Genomic DNA, 19113 nt, shown 5'->3' with positions numbered 1-19113 from the left:
AAAAAAAAATGACCATAGGGTCCCTAAGCTTTTCAGTGAGCCCCCCAGGCACTGCTGAATGCCGATGCTGCTGAATATTAAAGGCCTAATTTACAAAAACTGATGCATCTCTGTGTCAAGGCACCAATGCCTCAGAAAAAACTTGAGCTGCACTATATTAGATTAAAACACCATGAATGCATTGTATTTATGATATGGCACAGCCCACATGGTGCGTCAAAAAAAAAGATGCTTTCCTGGGTGGGATGTTGTAACGCGAACTGATGCATGGGCTGCAAAAGTGATAGGAGACTGGTTTGTGGCATTTAAAGTGACTTTAGCCACCTCTGCATCACTTTTGAGTGTGCCAAACGCCAGAAATCATATAAAAAATTACTCATTGGGGCAAAACAAATTGCCCGCCTCACACAAGCAACCATGGAGCAGGGAGCAGAGAACAGCATCCAAGGTAATAAACCCAACAATCCTAGCACCAACCAGGATGTCCAGGCACACTTCCAGGGGAAGAGAAAGAGGAAGTGTAACTTCAGCGAGGAGGAGATAGACATCTTGATCACGGAGGTGACAAAGCACGAACACCAGCTCTTTGTCTCTTCCAAATTGCCATTAGAGATGAAAGAGGCCAACTGGCAGTCCATAGTGACCAATATCAACAGTGTGAGACAAGCGAAGCAGACAGTCACTGACTGCAAGAAACGCTGACACGACTATAAAGTGCAGGACGAAGGAGAAACTGGCCAAAAAACTTGAAGGCAGCCATGCAGACCAGAGGAGGAGGACCAGCGCCCCAGAAGGAGCTAAATGCCTAGGAGGAACGGGTGGCTGGTGTCATCCCCACAGAGTTAGTGACAGGTGTTCTCCGATAGGACAGTGCTGTCTATGAGGACCAGCAACACCTACAAAGTAAGTGGCAACAAGGGGCAATATAGACAAAAATGTCATGTTGTGCAGTGTGGCAAGCTATGTCCCTGTGCTCCACTGCACTGTGTGAAAGGGTAAGGGCAGAAATCTCCTTAATGTACTGTTCAACATCACCTAAATGTAAATCACACTGCCCAGTCACATATTGCACAGCTCAGTCGAGCTCTGCAAAGTTTGTCCTTTCCATGTGCAATGTGCAGCACCAGTCCTGGTTCACGTCTGTATACCGGAACGTGTAGTTGAATGTAGAACACAAGTCACCAGAACTACAAGTCCCACAATACAAAGCACAAAATATGCATTGGAACAGCATGTAATGCATGGATACTTCAACCATGCCCAACCTGAAAGTGACAATGCAGGCCACCTTGCACCATGAGGCTAGTGCGTCTTACTTGGGTCCATTCACACAAATCAGGACTGTAAAGCTATGGATTGTAATGGCTTTGTCAGAGGAAAAACGACTCACCTGATAGGGTGCACAGGTGTGGGTTATGTGAACTATCAGGGCATGTTATGAGCCATGTGTATAGCCACTAGCATGAAACTGCATTTCATGCACCTGTCCTGACATGTAGTGTGAGAGCACACAGGTGTCACCTGCCATGGCAGGGACTACCTGAACTCCTGTCATGTATCAATTCATACTGGGTGTGGGGGTGACTGAAAGGGATAGACACCAGAGGACCATGCATGTTGAAAGAAAAGATGGTGTGTGGCCCTGGTGGTTCCCTGGTAGTGCAGTGCTTTGTAGGTGTGGCTGAACGCGTTGAACTGGCACAGGCTCAGAATGGGGAGGCATTGCATAGCAAGGCGGTGAGAAGGCACATGCGTACTGGTGTGTCTGACAGTGTTACACTTTTGTTGCAGCTGGGAAGGCATGACATAGAAGAGCCCATTGGTGTACTATATCATACATGTGACGTGGCCCTGGGTGAAGATGTAGCACATGGCAAGAGGGAGTCTGAAGGAATAAGGTCTCACCATGCCTCATATGTCAAAGTTGGAAGGTGTGAAACAAGGATATGTTAAGGTATAGGATGATCTAGATGGCCATCACAAAGGGCAGGAATCAGGGATGGTTGGAGGGTGAGGTCACTGGGCCTAGATGTGTGGCAAACCTGTCTAGGTACATGTCATCAATTCCAGCACTACTAGCATATGGGGTGCAACTTGACACACATCCCTCAAATACAGGCACCCATGTCAGTCCATTGGATTGGAATTGTAGGTGTCATAGGCACATGAGAGTCAATGTATGATCTGGGTCCCATCAATCATTTGGCAGTAAGTTGAGTCCCTGTGCCTAAATGAATACTGCCAGAGGAGGAATGTACATGTACAAGTGAGCATGCCTGAGTCTAACAATGTGTGATACTCTGCAGATACCCAAATCAGGAAATTATCAAATGGGGTGAATGTCAGTGGAGCAATCTACCTAGTTTGACTGGCCCTATCCCCTCTGAGTCAGTACACAGTGCCCACTGTCCACAACTATGGGGCCAACTATGTGTGAAATCAAGTAACATGAGTATATACAAATAGGAAACCCATGGTAGGTACATGCCTTTACATAGTCCTGAAGTGTAGCAAGGGTGTTCACTGAGCAGAAGTATGTGTATGAGTGTGAAAAAAATTAACCCTTGGGCACATGAATGCACAATGTGCATGCAAGACAGCACAGCAAGGGAGAGTGCTTTGGTGTACTTTGTGAAAGGCAGACTGCAGGATCAAATCAAGTACATGACCAAACCCCCAACACCTTCACAGGACCTGTGGGCTGAGTACTGGCCACAGGGAATGCAGGCACCCTGGGGACTTGGTGCAATGTGCACAATAGTGGTGTTAAAATGTCAAAGCACAATCAGTATAGCCTGCATGAAAAAGTAAGCTAATCACCCATTCAGATGTGGACCTTACCTCATATCACTCATGCAGGCATGGCATGTCCAGAAAGCTGAGTAACTGTGTTGCAATGTGTGTCATGTCATGAAAAGGCACCCATGTCGCACAGTGGTTGTGAGAACAATGCATAGCTACTGCCATCTGAAAGGCTACTACAGTGTAACTTGGCCTCAATACCTATGAGCAACATATGTCCTACAGATCTATGTTGAACTGAAAGTCTGTATATCAACCAAATAACTCATGTCAACATTAAACACAGATCACCATTAACATATATATATTTTCCATCGCATGGGAAGAAACAACATCTCCTGACCTGGCGCCTGTCCTGGATGAGGAACCTGATGAGGATGACAGCCAGCCAACGTTGGACCAAGACACCCTTCAGCAAATCCTGGCCTCCATTGATACACCATATCTGGTCACGGGAAGGGCCTACAGCTTTGCAGGGTCTCCAGAGGATCCACGTACCATCAGACAAACCCCATCTGCCAGCTCAAGCCAAGGCCTTAACTCCGAGGACACCCAAATTGAATTACAACGGTGTTTAGCAAGAGTCTAGCGGCATCTAGTAGATGAGTTGCAGGTGAGGATGAAGACCGTGGCAGGCACCCTAGAGGGAGTGTCGTTGCCTCAGTTCCAATATGGACACTCTTAAAATGAAGTATGGCATGTAGACAGGTGATATAGAAAAAGGTTCTATGTGTATTCTTCAAGTTGCAAATTCAGTCACAGGTTACAGAAAGGTGGTAAGCTCTACGTACTGCCCTACCAGATGCAGCCTCCTTGCTGCTTAGCCCATACACTCCAATTGATCCTTCTTCAATCACAAACACTTTCAGCATTCTAATAACCTCACCACTGGCTGAGCAGCAAGGCAGAGAACAACAATGGGGAAGATGCATTACATTAGCAAGCTGATTACAACACATCTCCCCCCTTATAAAGACAATAGGAAATCTTATGGGTGCAAAATGATAAAACGCACAAACAACATGTTCAATACATTAATCAAAACCACACACCCTTAACCAACTAGGAAGGACACGAACATAACATTTTCACTTCTTACAAAGTGGGTAAATCACCCTACGTCGCCTCCTACTCAGGGCAACTACTCACAAGGTATCTTTCAACCCTAACACAGTGGGTATCTCACCCCACCTTGCCTCACACTCAGTGCAAATACTTACAAGGTATTTTTCAACCCTTACACAGTGGGTATCACATAACCTACCTCGAGCAGCCTCCTTGCTGCTCATCCCATACACTCCAACTGATCCTTCTTCAAGCAAAACCACTCTCGGCATTCTAATAGCCTCACCATTGGCTGAGCAGCAAGGCAGAAAACAACGGGGAGGATGCATTATATTAGCAAGTAGATTGCAACAGACTCCTCGGAGGCTATAAGAGGCACCTACACTCTGCTCTATGAATTGGATCAGTCCCTGGCTGACATCGCTGGTGTCATGAGGCAGACGCATGGGCAACTGCCATGCCAAAGTGGCACCAGTGAATTAGCCAACTAGCTTAGGGCTATCCGCACCATCCTTGTATCTATGGAGCTGTTGTGGGACTCCTATATAGCAACAATTGGTGCCTTACACCGCAACATTTTTGCAGTGCTGGCAAGCCATCAGGCCCTTCTTAGTGCTGTGCTGCCTTCCTTTTTGGAGTGGAAAGTTGCTGCTGGGGACAGAGGAAATACATCTTCATCCCCTGATCTGTGTGTGCCTCCGTTGCTGACAACACCCCCCTCAGGGGAGGCACCACACACGTCAGAGGAAGAAGATGTGAACTGCAACACATTCCAAAGAAGAACTGCCCAGTAACAGTGGTCTGTGCCACATGGCCAGTTTATTGTTTGACTTGTGCTTATGATCATGCCAGTGTACTTGTCAACAGGTATTGTTCCCTATGTTATTTACCACCTGTTGATGTTAGCCATTTGTGGACTGTCAACATGGCCTTACTTTCCTAATGACAATTTGCACCTCCTCCTCACTGGAACACTCCACTCCTCAACATGTCACATGACATGTCTCACCCATGGACTTTGGAAATCCTACGGCTCAAAATCTATGTTGGAGTTGTTGATTCAGGACTGCCACTTGCTCTTCGCTCCTTGGCTCACATGTAAATAAAAACACTAAAATGAACCAGCCTGTTGCATGTCTGTTGCAGATAGGATGAACTTGACCATGGTAGTACATGCAAACCACACTTCTCAACATCTTTTGCTAAATGTGCTTCAGACCCTATCACATGCTCAGGTCTGACAAGTGCAAACATCATGCACCTCCACTGCCACGTCAATCTGTACCAAATCACTGTCAAATATTGAAAGTCGTGGTGTGGCAATAACCATTGCTACCTTGTGTACCACACAGTGAAATAGGCCAGCTAATTGCACAACAGCAGAAGTCTATGAATTGCGTCAGTGATGCATGTGACCCACAAACACATGCTCGCACATCCACATAACCCAGCACAGGTATCATAACAATGTAATCATGCATATATGTCTGCCTCAAAGCTGTAACAGAAATTTACTTATTAGAATCATCATAAGCCATCCACTTATATAAAGATTTATAGTCAGACTCCTGTATAGCAGCACATCTCTGATATTGAAGGATGTAGAAGCTCAATGCTACACCTTGGATGTCAGTAAGCATGAGCTGCAACTACAAAGTAATTTGTTTTTTCTGTTAATTGACAAATGGGGCACTACGTCAATCTGCCATATGTTGGGTCAATATAATTGCAACCACCCAAAACAGCAATTGCACAAAGTACACACACTTTAGGAGCTGGGGCACACATCCCTCAATCAAGCTACACATGGGAATGGTAAAAGTGAGACCAATCTTCACGTAACCTAGCAAGTAGTTCCCCCAAAACACATGCTGTATGTGCCACACTTAGCAGTTAGTCAATAGCATGGACGATTGAAGTTGTCTGGCCAGGTGTGGCCCACTACCATGGATAGCAACAAGCAAACTACACTGAGGACATGGTAAAATGGTGCGAGGGTGAGGGTGCAGGTGGCAGACACCAGTGTGTCCCCACACAGCCAAGAAAGGTGACTAGGGGTTGAGAAAGACATTGCTACAATACATGTAGCATCGATTACACACACAGTGCAACAGTAGGTGCATACCTGTTTTGGACTTTGTGTCCATTAACAGCAAGAGTGCCACTTACAGTGCACAATCATGTTTGAATATCTTTTAAGTGACTCCCTTGTAAACTTGACAGGATCTTCTCCATAGGTGTCTCACCCCCATTCCGGTACCCGAGGTGGGTCCAGCCCCCATTCCGGTACCCGAGGTCAAAAACTTGGGTGTCTGGTTAGATCCCGCCCTTAGTTTCTGTGGACACACTAAAAAAGTGGCTGCTACTTGCTTTGGTGTCTTGCGTGGGCTTAGGCCAGCCCTGACATTTTTTGATGCCCCCACTAGACAGTTGATAATTCAGGCCACCATTCTCTCGCGGCTTGACTATGCGAGCTCGCTCCTGTTGGGGGCAAATCAGGCGGAAGTTATCCGGATGCAGCGTGTACAGAATGCGGCGGCCAGAGCCTTGGTGGGTTTACCTAGGTTCTGCTCTGCGAAGGAAACTATCCGGAAACTCCATTGGCTGCCCATGGCTCAAAGGATTGAGTTTAAGACTCTATGTCTTTCTTTCAAGATTCTTAAGCTGTCCTCTCCCCTGATTTTAGAGCATCTTCTCACCCCCTATGTCCCCTCTCGTTCTCTGAGGTCATTGGGTCAAAATCTAGCAGTAGTTCCACGGTTCAAACGCTGCAGAGCGGGAGGGCGTTCCTTCCGCTATCTGGCGGCTAGGCTTTGGAACTCATTACCAGCCCATATTCGCGCCCTGGATGATTTGCTTACGTTCAGAAAGGTTATAAAAACCTATCTTTTCCCCCCTGGATCTTAATTTACTGCATAGGACCTCCTTACCATGCCCTGCTGCTTCTTCTCTCTGGTTTTTTCTCTGTTATATGTACTTTCCTTCTGCCAGTCAGAGCGCCGGGACGCCCCTTTGCTGGGGCAGCTGTGCGCTATAGAAGACCAGTTAACATAACATAACCTAGTTACTCATGTACGCAAACACTGACTGGAAATCCAAAAGCATGTTCTTAACACACCCAAAGCATATATGACAACTTCTAAGCAGTTAATAAGTAAGCAGTTGTGAAACTGAAAAACAAGATCTATTTAAAAGCTCATAAAACCTTTGAAAATCTATAACTAATTAAATTACACTAAGTCATCCATCTAAACTATGCCTAAACTAACCTATGCTAAAGGACCTACACAACCCTAACCTAAAACTATCCTAACCTACCTCACCTTAACTTGTCCTACTCTATACATATACCACAACAGACATGTTAAACATCACCCCCCAGCCTCCATAAAAAACGTTTGCACACAATATAAACACAAGCTACACCTATACACAAACTACCTAAACATTAAAACATAAACAAAGATCTTTTTTTGTATTTTGATATTTTTTTATTTTTTGGGTATTTGTTTACCGTATCCTAAACATTAGCCCCCACTTAATAACCTACACACCAATATCCACAACTAACAACAAATAACTAATAAAATCTATAGAATCGCTAAAACTACACTAACCTATTACGATGCTGTAACCTATGCTAAAATACCACTTGCTAAAAACACCTACTAAAAACTGGGGAGGGGCAAAAGTTGGAGGGAGGCCTGTAGCTGTTCAGCTGTTCGGTCCACTGACTGCTGCAATGTGCGCATCATGCACATGAGTGTGGCAACCGGTAGATGTCTGCCAGATGTAATTTCATGTCTAAATTGTCTTTCAGGGCCTGCTTTAGGAAATCCGATTGTAGTCTTGGGGTACTGGTTGCAGCCTGTTGTGCCACTGCCGGCTATGATGTGGAAGGTGGAACTGCATCCGGATCACCACCGAGGGACTGGTGCTTGGCCTGTCCAGCCCTTTCTGTTCCTGAAGTGCGACTTCCATGTTACAGCTGCCTTTCCAGCTCCGTACTGCGGTCCCATGAGCCTATAAACCCAGGCATCCTGCCTCCGGTAGGGATAACTCTCCAACCTAATGCAATAGGCCTTCTCCTGGTCAGGGGTCACGTTGTCTGTTGGAGAGGAAGGACATATGTATCAAACAAAGCTGATCTTGTACATGTCGTCATAAATTATATGCTAGACTTACAAGTAGCGCTGCAGCTATGGCTGGGTCCAAACTGGGGTGGTGTGGTAAGCAAAATAACAATGGATTAAAACCAGATTGTTGTGACTGGGGGTGAATGTTTGCATTGTTCACCAATCCATCCATCATTTGTTACTTATGCTTGTGTTGCCCTAAGTGGGAAGGCTATGCCCAGAAGTGGGTCTCGTGCTCACTGTGCCACTAGATTCAAGCTAGCCTGTCTGATGAGGGGTGATGCCCCGAAACCGGTCCCAGAATGCTTGTTTCCAGTCCAGGGAGGACCTGGCTTGGCAGTTCCGGCTCGACTGTTCCCATGAGGAGCAGGGTCAAGAATGATTTGCATATGGCTGGGTCCAAACTGGGGTGGGGTGGTGAGCAAAAGAACAATGGATTCCACCCAGATAGTTGTGACTGGGGTGAATGTTGCATTGTTCAGCAATCCGTTCATCATTTGTTCCTTTTGCTTTAGACTTACAAAGAGCAGCACATGTAGCATGTTCAGCCAAATAAACATCTATGGATCTAATCATGAGCAACCGTCATAAGAAACATACACGTCTCTTAAGGTAACAATGCAAAAGTATTCAGGTCTTGGCCTTGCAGGTGCATGTAATAGCTGGGTTGGGCCTAATAAACATGTACCCATTTAAATAGTAAGACTGATTAAGAGCAATGATGTTGTGTACCTATGGAATGGTATGCATGGTCCATGTAGATACTTCCTGTGTTCTGTTATGCAGCATGCAAGAGGGTATAATCTATGGGCAATCAAGTATGTGAAATGTGTAATGTGTAGCAAGTACAGGTATTGGGCCTCAGCAATACGTAACTGTTATGGAAAATACCCAGTGCCACACACAGTGTAGCATTGAATGACTCTGTGCTAGGTATTTCAAACATAGATGGAGGGCGACTAGCTACCTTCAAAATAACAGACCTGTTGGACACTTTTCTGATACGAACTCATGAAATACCTGAAACCAGTGGCGGTTCCACTAAGGCAGAGGAGCATTGGCAGGTACCAATGATGCAGGATGACTGTTGACACATTTCATGATAAATGTGGTTTAAGAGGGTAAGTCAAGTAAGCAATTGGTATGAACAATGGACTCACACACTCGCAGCAACAAATGCGGATATGTAACTTCACTACTGGCATTGGTATAATGAATGATACATTTTAACTATGCCACCTCACAAATACATATGCAGCATTTATACTAGGAAGGGAATAATGTTTTGTTAGGCTGAGCCTGTTCACATGGTCACACAAGTCCATTGGTATTCGAACTTTGGCTTGACACCGTGCAACTGGTAAATGTATGGATCACAAAACATTTTGCCATTTGAATGGCATGAATGTCCAACATGCCTTCAATCATCTACACTGTATTCATTTTGGTCGCGATGAAGGATGTATTCTGCATGCATGGGCATGATATGATGTGAACACACAATAGGACAATTAAATTGGAAAAGGGGTTCACTTTCAACATTTTCACATACAATTTTACTGTTGATAATTGGTAGCATTGTCTGGAATATGTATTACACCCCAACCATACCTGTGTCCCGCTCAAATTCGGACTCAGGCAAAAATGCTGTGTCAGAAAAATCACAGCCTATCCCATGCAACATTTTTGTCACATTATTTGGGTAACATGTTTTCACTTTCTGTCCATAGTATGGTTGAGAAACATTTGAACGTGTGACCATCTGTTGGTTTGGGGGTAGGTGATGGTACATGTGCCATTACCATCCATACCATAGGTGGCCCAACATTTGTACAGCAGATTTTGATCATCCATCATGTGGGCCTGCATACTTTGCCAACTGATTCACAATGCCATTTTCTCCTAGCAATTGCACATGCAACTTTGTCCTACTTTTGTTGTGAATCTACATGTATGGTAATACTTGTTTCTGCTGACTGATGCCTCTTACACATCTCAATACAAACAATATGCGTGAACACACAATCCATATGGAGCACAGAAACATTTAGGTGACACTCACTGGTAGCATTGGAATCTCTGAAGCTCTCCACCTCACCACAGCTCAATGGGTCCAGTTCACCTACAAGACAAAAACATGGTACATTGCTCTTTAAAGGCTGCACATGTACACTGTGTACATATGAAACATGATACATTGACTTTCCAAATGTCTGGTAAAGTCTGTGCGTTGGACATGTAGAATATGCCAAAATGAAAATGCCCTAATGATAGACATATATATGCCATGTTGCAGTGCTTTCTGCTAATGCCAGGCATATCATGTTTCTGAGGCATGCACAGAATTCATACAAAGTACAAAACCAGCCTACCTTTCTAAATGTTGCAAGGGTGCCTGGCTTTGATGGCTATGTGAACAGACCAATTGGACAGACCACACTGCATAGTATGATATTGCTGAGGCTTTCTCAAGTCAATACATGTTCTGAACAATGCTACACACATCAGACAGTACCCATGCTTGTTTGTCTTATTCACTTCACTCCTCACATGTTACTAGTGCACTGTAAATGAGCAATGATCAAACAAGTCCTGTGCAGGCTCATTAAGGAATAGTGACCATTTTTGTGAAAAGACATGTAGGTGTAACATTTTGGGGAGAAACCAAAAACCCTGTCCAACCTGTGGCCCGATGAAATGTGAGTGTGCTCCCCTGCAATATACATGGCGGGTAGCCCCCACAGTTTGGAGTCAGTAATGACCTAGCAGGCAGGTGACAATACTCCCTACACAGTGTCGGATGAGCCCAACAGCGCCCATGGGCCTCCCCTGCTCTGCATGGTCTTTTTTGGCTACTGTAATGCCGCTGTGAATGGGGCTCTGCCCTGTGGCATATTCTATTTATTTAACTAAGTTACCCTGTTCCATGCCATACTACACCAAATATATATCTGGCGCATCCTGTTGAAAAAACGATTAAAGATGTTTGCTAAAGCCACACAGCTACAAGCCCATGGAATATAGGGGCTTATCGATAGGCCCACCAACTTCCATTCCCAGGTGACTGAGGGGATCTTCCCTCCCGGCTCACCACGTCTGCCTTTTTGGTGCTTCTTTTGATGGACAGTGCACTGGTAGTGGACCACCAGCCACAGCAGGCACCAAACTCCTCCTAGGATGGATTTTAGCTCTGCCCCTACCTGACATCTCCCTTACCAAACTACCCACCCTAAAGTCTAACACAACAGAAACGTAACCATCCCTCTACCCCTAAAACCACAAACCCCTAAATGGACTTACACCCAACAATACACTGGACAAAACAACACAAAATGCAATTAAAAGACATAAATAATAGTTTAAGTACACAACAGGGACAGCAGGGAAACGCACAAGACCAAGAAACTGTATATTTCACAAGTGTACGCACCAAACACCTGCACCAGCCACCACAGACAAAAAGACTGTAAGTGAAAGTAAAAGGAACTTCACACTTCCTGGTTTGCAGTATGGGTGAGCCATAGCTTCATTTCCTGGGTGGATGCATCACTTTTCCTACCGAAACGTATTTTATTTCTGATGCATCACTAGAGAAATAGCCAATGCGTGAGTTACACCCAAAACATGACAATTCACTGTGCATTGCTTTTGACGTTTTGGCCTTTTGTGTGTGGCACAGTGTATTGATTTGTGCAATGCAGGAAAACAGTCCCAGGGATCACATTTCTTGCACCAAATATCTTTGCTGACATGCTTGTAGACTTGGGATGTGTTGCATTTGTATGTTAACAATGCGTAATTTGTGTAACTCCTTGCATTCATAGTGCAGGCACTAGAACAGGCATTATATTGCTGTGAAATGCACAGGCATATTGTCACGTGCATATCTTGACATTATCAATATGTACTGACGTTTGTGTTATGCTAACATTGACATGGGTATCAGCGTAGTAGGCATTTATTGTTCACAGATATTGCACTCCTATGCAAATGATACACAGTGTCATATATGATTATGGCCATACTGGAAGATCATACTATCTGTATGCATTCATGACAAAGGATGTATTACGGACGCAATGCACACTCAGGGAATGACATACACTGCTGCTCCAGCCAGCATACAGTGTATGTGGCATCCAGATCACAGATTCACTCTCATGATATGAAAGGTATGTTGCTCGGATTATAGGTATCCTGTTCATATGTGCATGCCATAATTTAGCAGACAAAAATAACCGACAACCAACATAGCATGTGTTGGTGCACACGCATCTGCTGTTCGGGCTTGGTGTTGGGCACTATATGTGTGGCACATGCACATAATACATGCAGAAAAGTGTTTGGAATACATATTTGCCTATATTAAGATAATCACATGACCAACTTGAGTAAGCCAAACAAGTGTGATGACTTCCAAGTAGGAATATGTTTACCTTTGCCATGCATCACATCATTCGCCAACAGAGATGACTTAAGTTAACTTAAGATGTGTATTTACTGTCAGTATACGCCACTCTGACCTGGAATGCCTCTGTGCATGCTATCTTTAAATAGTTCACATGCCCTGTGTTATGCGTGAAGCCACACATGGATGTATGCAGTCTTTAGAAGTGACAGCTTTTACATGTCAACATGACACAAGGTCTTTGTCCATGACAAACTGTCATGACAAACTGTCACTCATTATCTGTAATGGTATTTGCAACGGGATGAGTTCCTGAAAAATGCATTCAATCTGCATGGTGACATATTGTTGAGACACAGTACATTTTGAAGATATTCACAGTTCTGGTAGTTGGTGGTTTGTGTTCCAAATGTTACTGAGTGCTATTTGTTGTACACTTTGCTGCTGCAAAACACATTAAGGCTGCTAGTTATGCAGCTCACCACTGCTCAAGTGCAAAGGGAGACCGACATTCAACTTGTGCAGGGAAATGTGGCATGTCTGGCCTGTCCATCTGTTGCAGTAGACAGTTTCACACTTTGCTTCACACATATGTTTTGCGAAGTGGGCCATGCTTTTGTGGGACACTCTGATGTTTTTATGAGGAGCTGTTTACTACATGAGTAGCCACAATACATTTTTCATTTGCATACATAGGTGTAGGAGTAGAACTTGTAGGGGAATGTATAGTTGTATGTATTGCAATTATTCTCATAGCTGTGGGAGATCCATGTTGATATTAGTGTCCTGAGTAAACTGTGGTGCCTTGTCCAGGTTGGATATTATTCTATGTTGATGACTGATGTATGTCATGTTTGCCAGCATTGTGTTAGACTTTGTGAGTTTCACATTGCTGGATTAATCTGTTTTGATTTGAGCTACTGACTACACAGAACAGGTGAACAGTAACATTGCTAACGTACATCAATGACTCTGTCTGCCTACATGTATGTGGGGACATAAATCAGTGTTGCTAGGACATATGTGTGTCTTGTACTGTTGGTGTCACATTGTTATCCAAGATTGAGATGAAGCCTTATCAGGGGCTGACACTGACATGGCATGCCACATATTGCATTTCCACATAGTTCTTCCTGTGTTGCTCCTGGAACTGTGGTCAACATCCAAGTATACTTCCATGTTTGCCACAGTTGCTTACTTCCATAGTACTTCCTTTCACCCCACTGAGCTTGTTGATCTGTGACTGATATGAAGAGTTGGTACACCTTTTAGAAGACACTCACCTCAGACATTTCTGTACTGTTTTTTAATACTCATAATTGACTTGTCTGTCATGCCATATTTTATGAGTTACGATTTGTTTGCCAGTAAAGTTGTTGTGCTTCCATCCATCCACACAGCTTGAATTGGCACATTGCAAGTCAGTGACGTGTCGCTGCTGCCATAGCCGGATTGAAATGTGCATGGCAATGTGGCACATCGTTGCCTACCAGTAGCATGGCATTGTTCCCACTATGTACACATGGCACATGGACATAGATATTTTGGAGAGTGGCACTGTGCAGGGTAACAAGGCACCTTTCTGCACTGCACACGTCACTGAGTAAGGGAAGTGGTGCACCTAATTAGGCCGTACAGCACATTTGGATCGTTCAGCCTATGCTTGCTCACAATGTGCTGCCTAGCAGAGACACCAGAACACTAGCAACACAGATGCTCAGAGGCCTGCTTTGCATGCAAGATTGTGTCTGTGCAGGAGGGTGTACCTTCCTACCCAGGGTGCAGCCTTGGAGGCCCGAGCATCTCTCTATGTTTACTACACATTGGTAGTGGAAGTGAATGGAATTGGTTCAGTTCTTTTTGATCATTAAACATCACCTGGGGAGGCCAACTTGTTTGTCACATTTAACCCCTTTCCTGGGGTGGTGTGCATAAAATGCCTCATGAACCATGGGAGTGGCATTGAGACACACCCCACAACCCCCAAGGAGCACCTCCATTGCAAAAAGTGCTGGCACACTGCATTATGGGCAGCAATGCTTTGCTAAGTACCTTCACATCATTCAAAGGCACACAAAATGGCTTTAGGTGTCATGGCAGCCCTGCCCGCCTAAGGGTGTCGGCAGGCAGGGGCGGCACTTAGAGCCATTAAAGGGGATGGTCTGTGACTGGAACGCGCTTTGTGTTCCGTCACGGATCCCCGCCAAGCCCTCCCGCAGTCCCATTTCCTCCCGCACTTACCTGAAGTTTTCCTCAGCAGCGCGTCAGGTCTCTGAGACATCTCCGGCATGTTCATGTAGCAGTTCCTTGTCTCTTTCCCTTCCAGGTCACAACTCTACATCCGGGGCAGCAGCTGTGTTTGTGTTTCCTCGCCGTCTGTCTCTGTTTTCTTCAGTTTCTGCATGCTAGCTCTCTCTCTGCATAGTTTTCCAGAACCTGCAAAGAAGAGTCAGAGAGAGTTTATTTAAGGAATCCTAGCCTCCAGGTTCCCGGTAGGCTTACAAAACCTGAATATTATGTTATGTCACTTATTTGATTTTCTTCAATTCACGCAGTTTGGAGGATTATCTTCTTCCTTGATGTTCTTCCGCATTTTCTCTTATGCTGTTAAATAAGAGAGTGGCAACCAGTTATTTATTGGTGAATTCTAAAGATAGTTTGTCTTAATACAGACCCAGCACCTTTTTGTGTAGCATTTTTTATTTTTGTTTCATCCTGTCTAGGAAAATACATTTTTAGTTGTTTTCCTAGTAGTTCAGAATAGATTTATTTTTGGGTCTAGCGAATCCTGATGGTGGTCTTCGTTACGGTTAGTACTGTTCACTCTTGTCATGACTGAATGCCTAATTTTGCAGTCCTAATGTTAATGTGTACTACTTATATTTTCTTATAGACACAATAGTTCTAACTTTATTTCCTACATGTCCATATCTTCAATTGAATTGGAAAAAGGATGTCCATCATATATATCCCTCCTAAATATAACTTATGTCCTTATTAACATTAATATCCTTGCATGCATGAACAGTACTTAACACGTTATTTTCACCCATCAGGAGGTATATGGAATCGAACCCATAAGAACTTCTTGCCAGACGTACCATTGAGTTCTACTCCTTTTCCCTTTGCTTGTTTTGTTTCCCCTCTTCCCCACTTTCACCTCTTTAACTTTGACGGTGTTGGGCTGAATTGGTGGGTGAGGGAAGTTGGGACCCAGCATCTCTTCATCCATCTCGTCCCTGCGGAAACACCAGGTGAGCCTCACATAAGGAGTCTTAACGTGTAAGCTGGAGATTTGCTTGGCATGAGGCATGATGCATGGTGCATGTATGGGGCACACCCCTCATACTTATGGCCTGAACTGCTCCGACAGACACAGTGATGGGTATTATGTCATCCATTTCTGACTGCTAGTGGGTCTGTTAGGTACTTGAGTTTGGCTTACCTACAAGTAGGCCATTCCCATATCAGCCATTCTGGAAGCATTCATTTATGATGGAGTGCTCGAAGATGTATGCGTCATGAAAACTCCCAGGGTATTTGGCTAGCACATTGGTGAACATCCTCGATGGTCCACGATGGCCTGGACGTTGATGGACTATGTGTGCTTCCGGTACCTCTAGAGATGGGATGTTGATGCGGGGGGAACCAGTTGCAAATGTATGCAGTCCATGGCACCCAACACACGTGGGAAACCAGCGATTGCAAAGAACCCTTGCTTGGTCTCCAGCTGCAGTAGTTGTGTGTTGGGGAAGGAGAGTTGCTGTGGTGTTTGGCTTATGATGGCATTCAGGACAGGGGGTAGACTGGCTGAGAAAGATGGCTAGGATATTCCAGCCACTCTGGTTGTCATATTCTGAAATGAGCCAGGTGCCAGCATGTGGATTACAGCCGGGAGCTTGGCCTGCGGAGGGATGTTGGTGGACCTGAGAGTTGGTGGCTGGAGCCTTGGTGCTATCTGGTGTAGCAGTTGGACAATGGACTCCCTCCTGAGCCGGTAGTAGGTGAGGACCTCATCCTCCCGCATATCAATTAGGTTAGACGGCTGCCTATAAATGTGCTCCCTTCACCTGTGCTGCCTTCATTGTAGTGAGGGGGTTGGTGGGAGGTGGCCATCTCCTAGCAACTCCCAGCTGCAAAATGAGCACCTCCATGGCATAGTTAAGCTTGCCACACTGTTGGCTTTTCTTTATATAACACAGCCAATGCATCATTTCCTACTCCTAGGTTACAAATGGGTAGGAATTCTGACGCATTTCAGCCTCAGCACGTTGCTTGCCAATGATGTGTCATTTTTCCAAAAACCCATAAATATGACGCTAGTTATAGTGTGGGAAAACCGACCCTGCATATTTTAATTTGGGCCTCACTCAGCCGATTCTGAAGCAGCTAAATTCCAAACCAGGTCTACTATAAGTGATGCATGTGCACAGATGCATAACCGTGTAAACATACCGTACGGTCTGTGTCGCCTCAAAAATTGTGACACGATGGCAGCGCAACCCGCTTGCAAATGAGGCCCTAATTCTGACTAGGAATGATTCCACTTCATGCCTCTTTCTTCCAGCACCTAAACATTCTTTATCATTATCTCATGCTGGTAGGTTCTTTGTTATCACTGTGCTAACCCTTTTTCACTGTTTTCCTATCTTTAGCTTCTTCTCCTCCATTTTCTTCCCTTCTCGCTCTTGTTCTGTATCAAGCCTGATGATGAAAAAAATAAGTGCAGGTCCCTAGAAATGAGTGGTGGTGCTCACCACCTGCAACCACAAGCACAAATTAAGCACTGCATTTCATTAAAAGCCCTCCTCGTTTGGGGCTTGATCAGGTGACCAGGAAAGTCAAGGACAAATACTGAAAGCAGACTACTCAGCCACCAAGAGAAGGCAGAAAAGTCCTTCCCTGAGACATCGAAGCCTTCCAATTAAATCTGGAGTAAACGAAAGTGGAATCATGCTCAGCTTGAATGGAGTAATCAGAATGGGTGTGACTGGAATCTGAACTAGGTCACACCTCTGTATGGAAATAGTTTGCCTCTCAGTCAGCTGAGGAGAAAAAAATGTGCAAAGACACCGACCAGGTGGAAAGAGAGCAGAATAACCAGTAACTACCGCTGTACTCACCTGTATGTATCATCACCTTTACGATCAGAGATAGACCGGGTAACCAAAATTAGCCCTGGCAAAAAACACATAAACCAGCCCCACCTGCTTCGAGTGATCGATTTCTTTATGTCCATCCCTTCTCTCTCGCCTTCTCTCCCTCTCGCTCTTCTCCTCTCTGATCACTTTCTCTCCACGTTCCCTTTCCCTCCTTTTCTTTCTCTCTCTCTCTTGAAGCCTCTCCCTGTCCGGTGCAATAAACCTCCCAGAGCTGAGGAAACGGACCGAGGCACCAGGAGCCACCCTGGGCTTTCAAACCAGCCTCTAAGGGATCCACCACACCGGGGAAATGTCCGGTTGAGCAAAAGGCCTGTCCGGCCCTGTTTGCAATGATCCACCGTGGTTCATTTCACTTCTCGCTCTCCTCAGTGCCTAAAAGCAAACCAGTTTGCCGTGTTTACTATATAAGGTATCTAAATAAATAGGAAACCCTGCTCGTTTCAGTGCTGTGGAACAGGTTCTTTATTCTGGGAAAGCACAACTCGGTTTGCACTATTTGATGAGCTGCATTACAGCTCCCTGCCCAAAGGTTTGCCTTCAGCATCAAGCGCATCCCTCTCGCGTTGACAGGTTTAAAGCTCTCGGTGAATTCCTGTCAGTGCATTTCTCAGAACTCCTGACGTGTTACTACCAAAGGGAAATAGTTTATCTGACACGCCCATCATAGATGTCAGGGAAGGCAGCAGAGTGACCATCTTTTGAAAATTGTATTTTGTTTTACACTTTGCGTTAATATTTCTGGGAGGAATGTGCATTTAAGAAAGTTAGCACATTAGCAGATGTCAGTTATACTCAGGGTTGGAACTGCTTTCATCCTTCCTTGTTCCTGGTTGACTGGCAACTTCCCAGATATTCCTTCCACATTGTGCGATGCCGAACAAAAAATACAATAAAGTGCATATAAGTTACGGACAATCATCATAACCCTGATTATCCTTCTTCATCCCAGTACTTACTAACTGAGGTGTGCCCATGTACAACATGACCAGCAAAAAACTCAGAAACTTGTCTCCCCACATTCCATCGACTCTCAGGCGCCTCCACTTACAATCAGTCATTTTATGGATATTGGGGGAAATATTTCGGGACACCTATTTGGAACAACTTTGAATATTATTACTATTTTTTTTGCATATTAAAGCCATATGTTTGCTAACAATATTGAATTATATTTTAAAGGTTACACAATAAATGAATAGAACTTGAGGTGTGGCACACCTGTAGTAGTATCGTAAACATAGTGGGGCAGATTTACAAGCCCCTAGCGCCACTTTTGCGTCACTTTTAACATGGGAAAGGTGACGCAAAAGTGGCGCAAGGGGCTTGTAAATCTGCCCCAGTGTTTTCTTTCAATGTAAGTTGTTTAGGGTGCAGGTGGGGACTGCCCTCTGATCATTGGGCATCAAAAACTATGTCACTTGGAAAGCGTTGTCTTGGATAAGAACAACGTCCCCACTGTGCACTCCTGGTTGAACGTAAATAATTAATTTCTTTGCTTAAAAGAATGTCCATGTAGTCATCACAGTTAATAATGCAAGTT

At 44.7% G+C, this 19113-nt stretch overlaps 1 protein-coding gene across 2 annotated transcripts in view; it reads right to left on the bottom strand.

Moving 5' to 3' along the window:
* Window positions 1-7367: 7367 nt before the first annotated feature.
* Window positions 7368-19113, bottom strand: part of LOC146820825 (uncharacterized) — a 32939-nt gene continuing 21193 nt past the window's right edge. Inside the window, exons 1-4 of one of the 2 annotated variants that reach the window (XM_085609295.1) lie at window positions 17619-17937; window positions 14653-14847; window positions 10066-10125; window positions 7368-7975 (exon numbers count right to left, since the gene is read on the bottom strand). In XM_085609295.1, the coding sequence (XP_085465421.1) occupies window positions 7785-7975; window positions 10066-10125; window positions 14653-14707 (306 nt within the window). In that variant the 5' untranslated portion in view covers window positions 14708-14847; window positions 17619-17937 and the 3' untranslated portion in view covers window positions 7368-7784. Of the gene's footprint in view, window positions 7976-10065; window positions 10126-14652; window positions 14848-17618; window positions 17938-19113 lie in introns of those variants that run through there. The other variant, XM_085609296.1, reaches the window with a different exon arrangement.

This window comes from Triturus cristatus, chromosome 6 (genome assembly GCF_964204655.1).
Source record: "Triturus cristatus chromosome 6, aTriCri1.1, whole genome shotgun sequence".
Taxonomy (NCBI): domain Eukaryota; kingdom Metazoa; phylum Chordata; class Amphibia; order Caudata; family Salamandridae; genus Triturus; species Triturus cristatus.
This window is presented reverse-complemented; position numbering and strand designations above follow the sequence as displayed.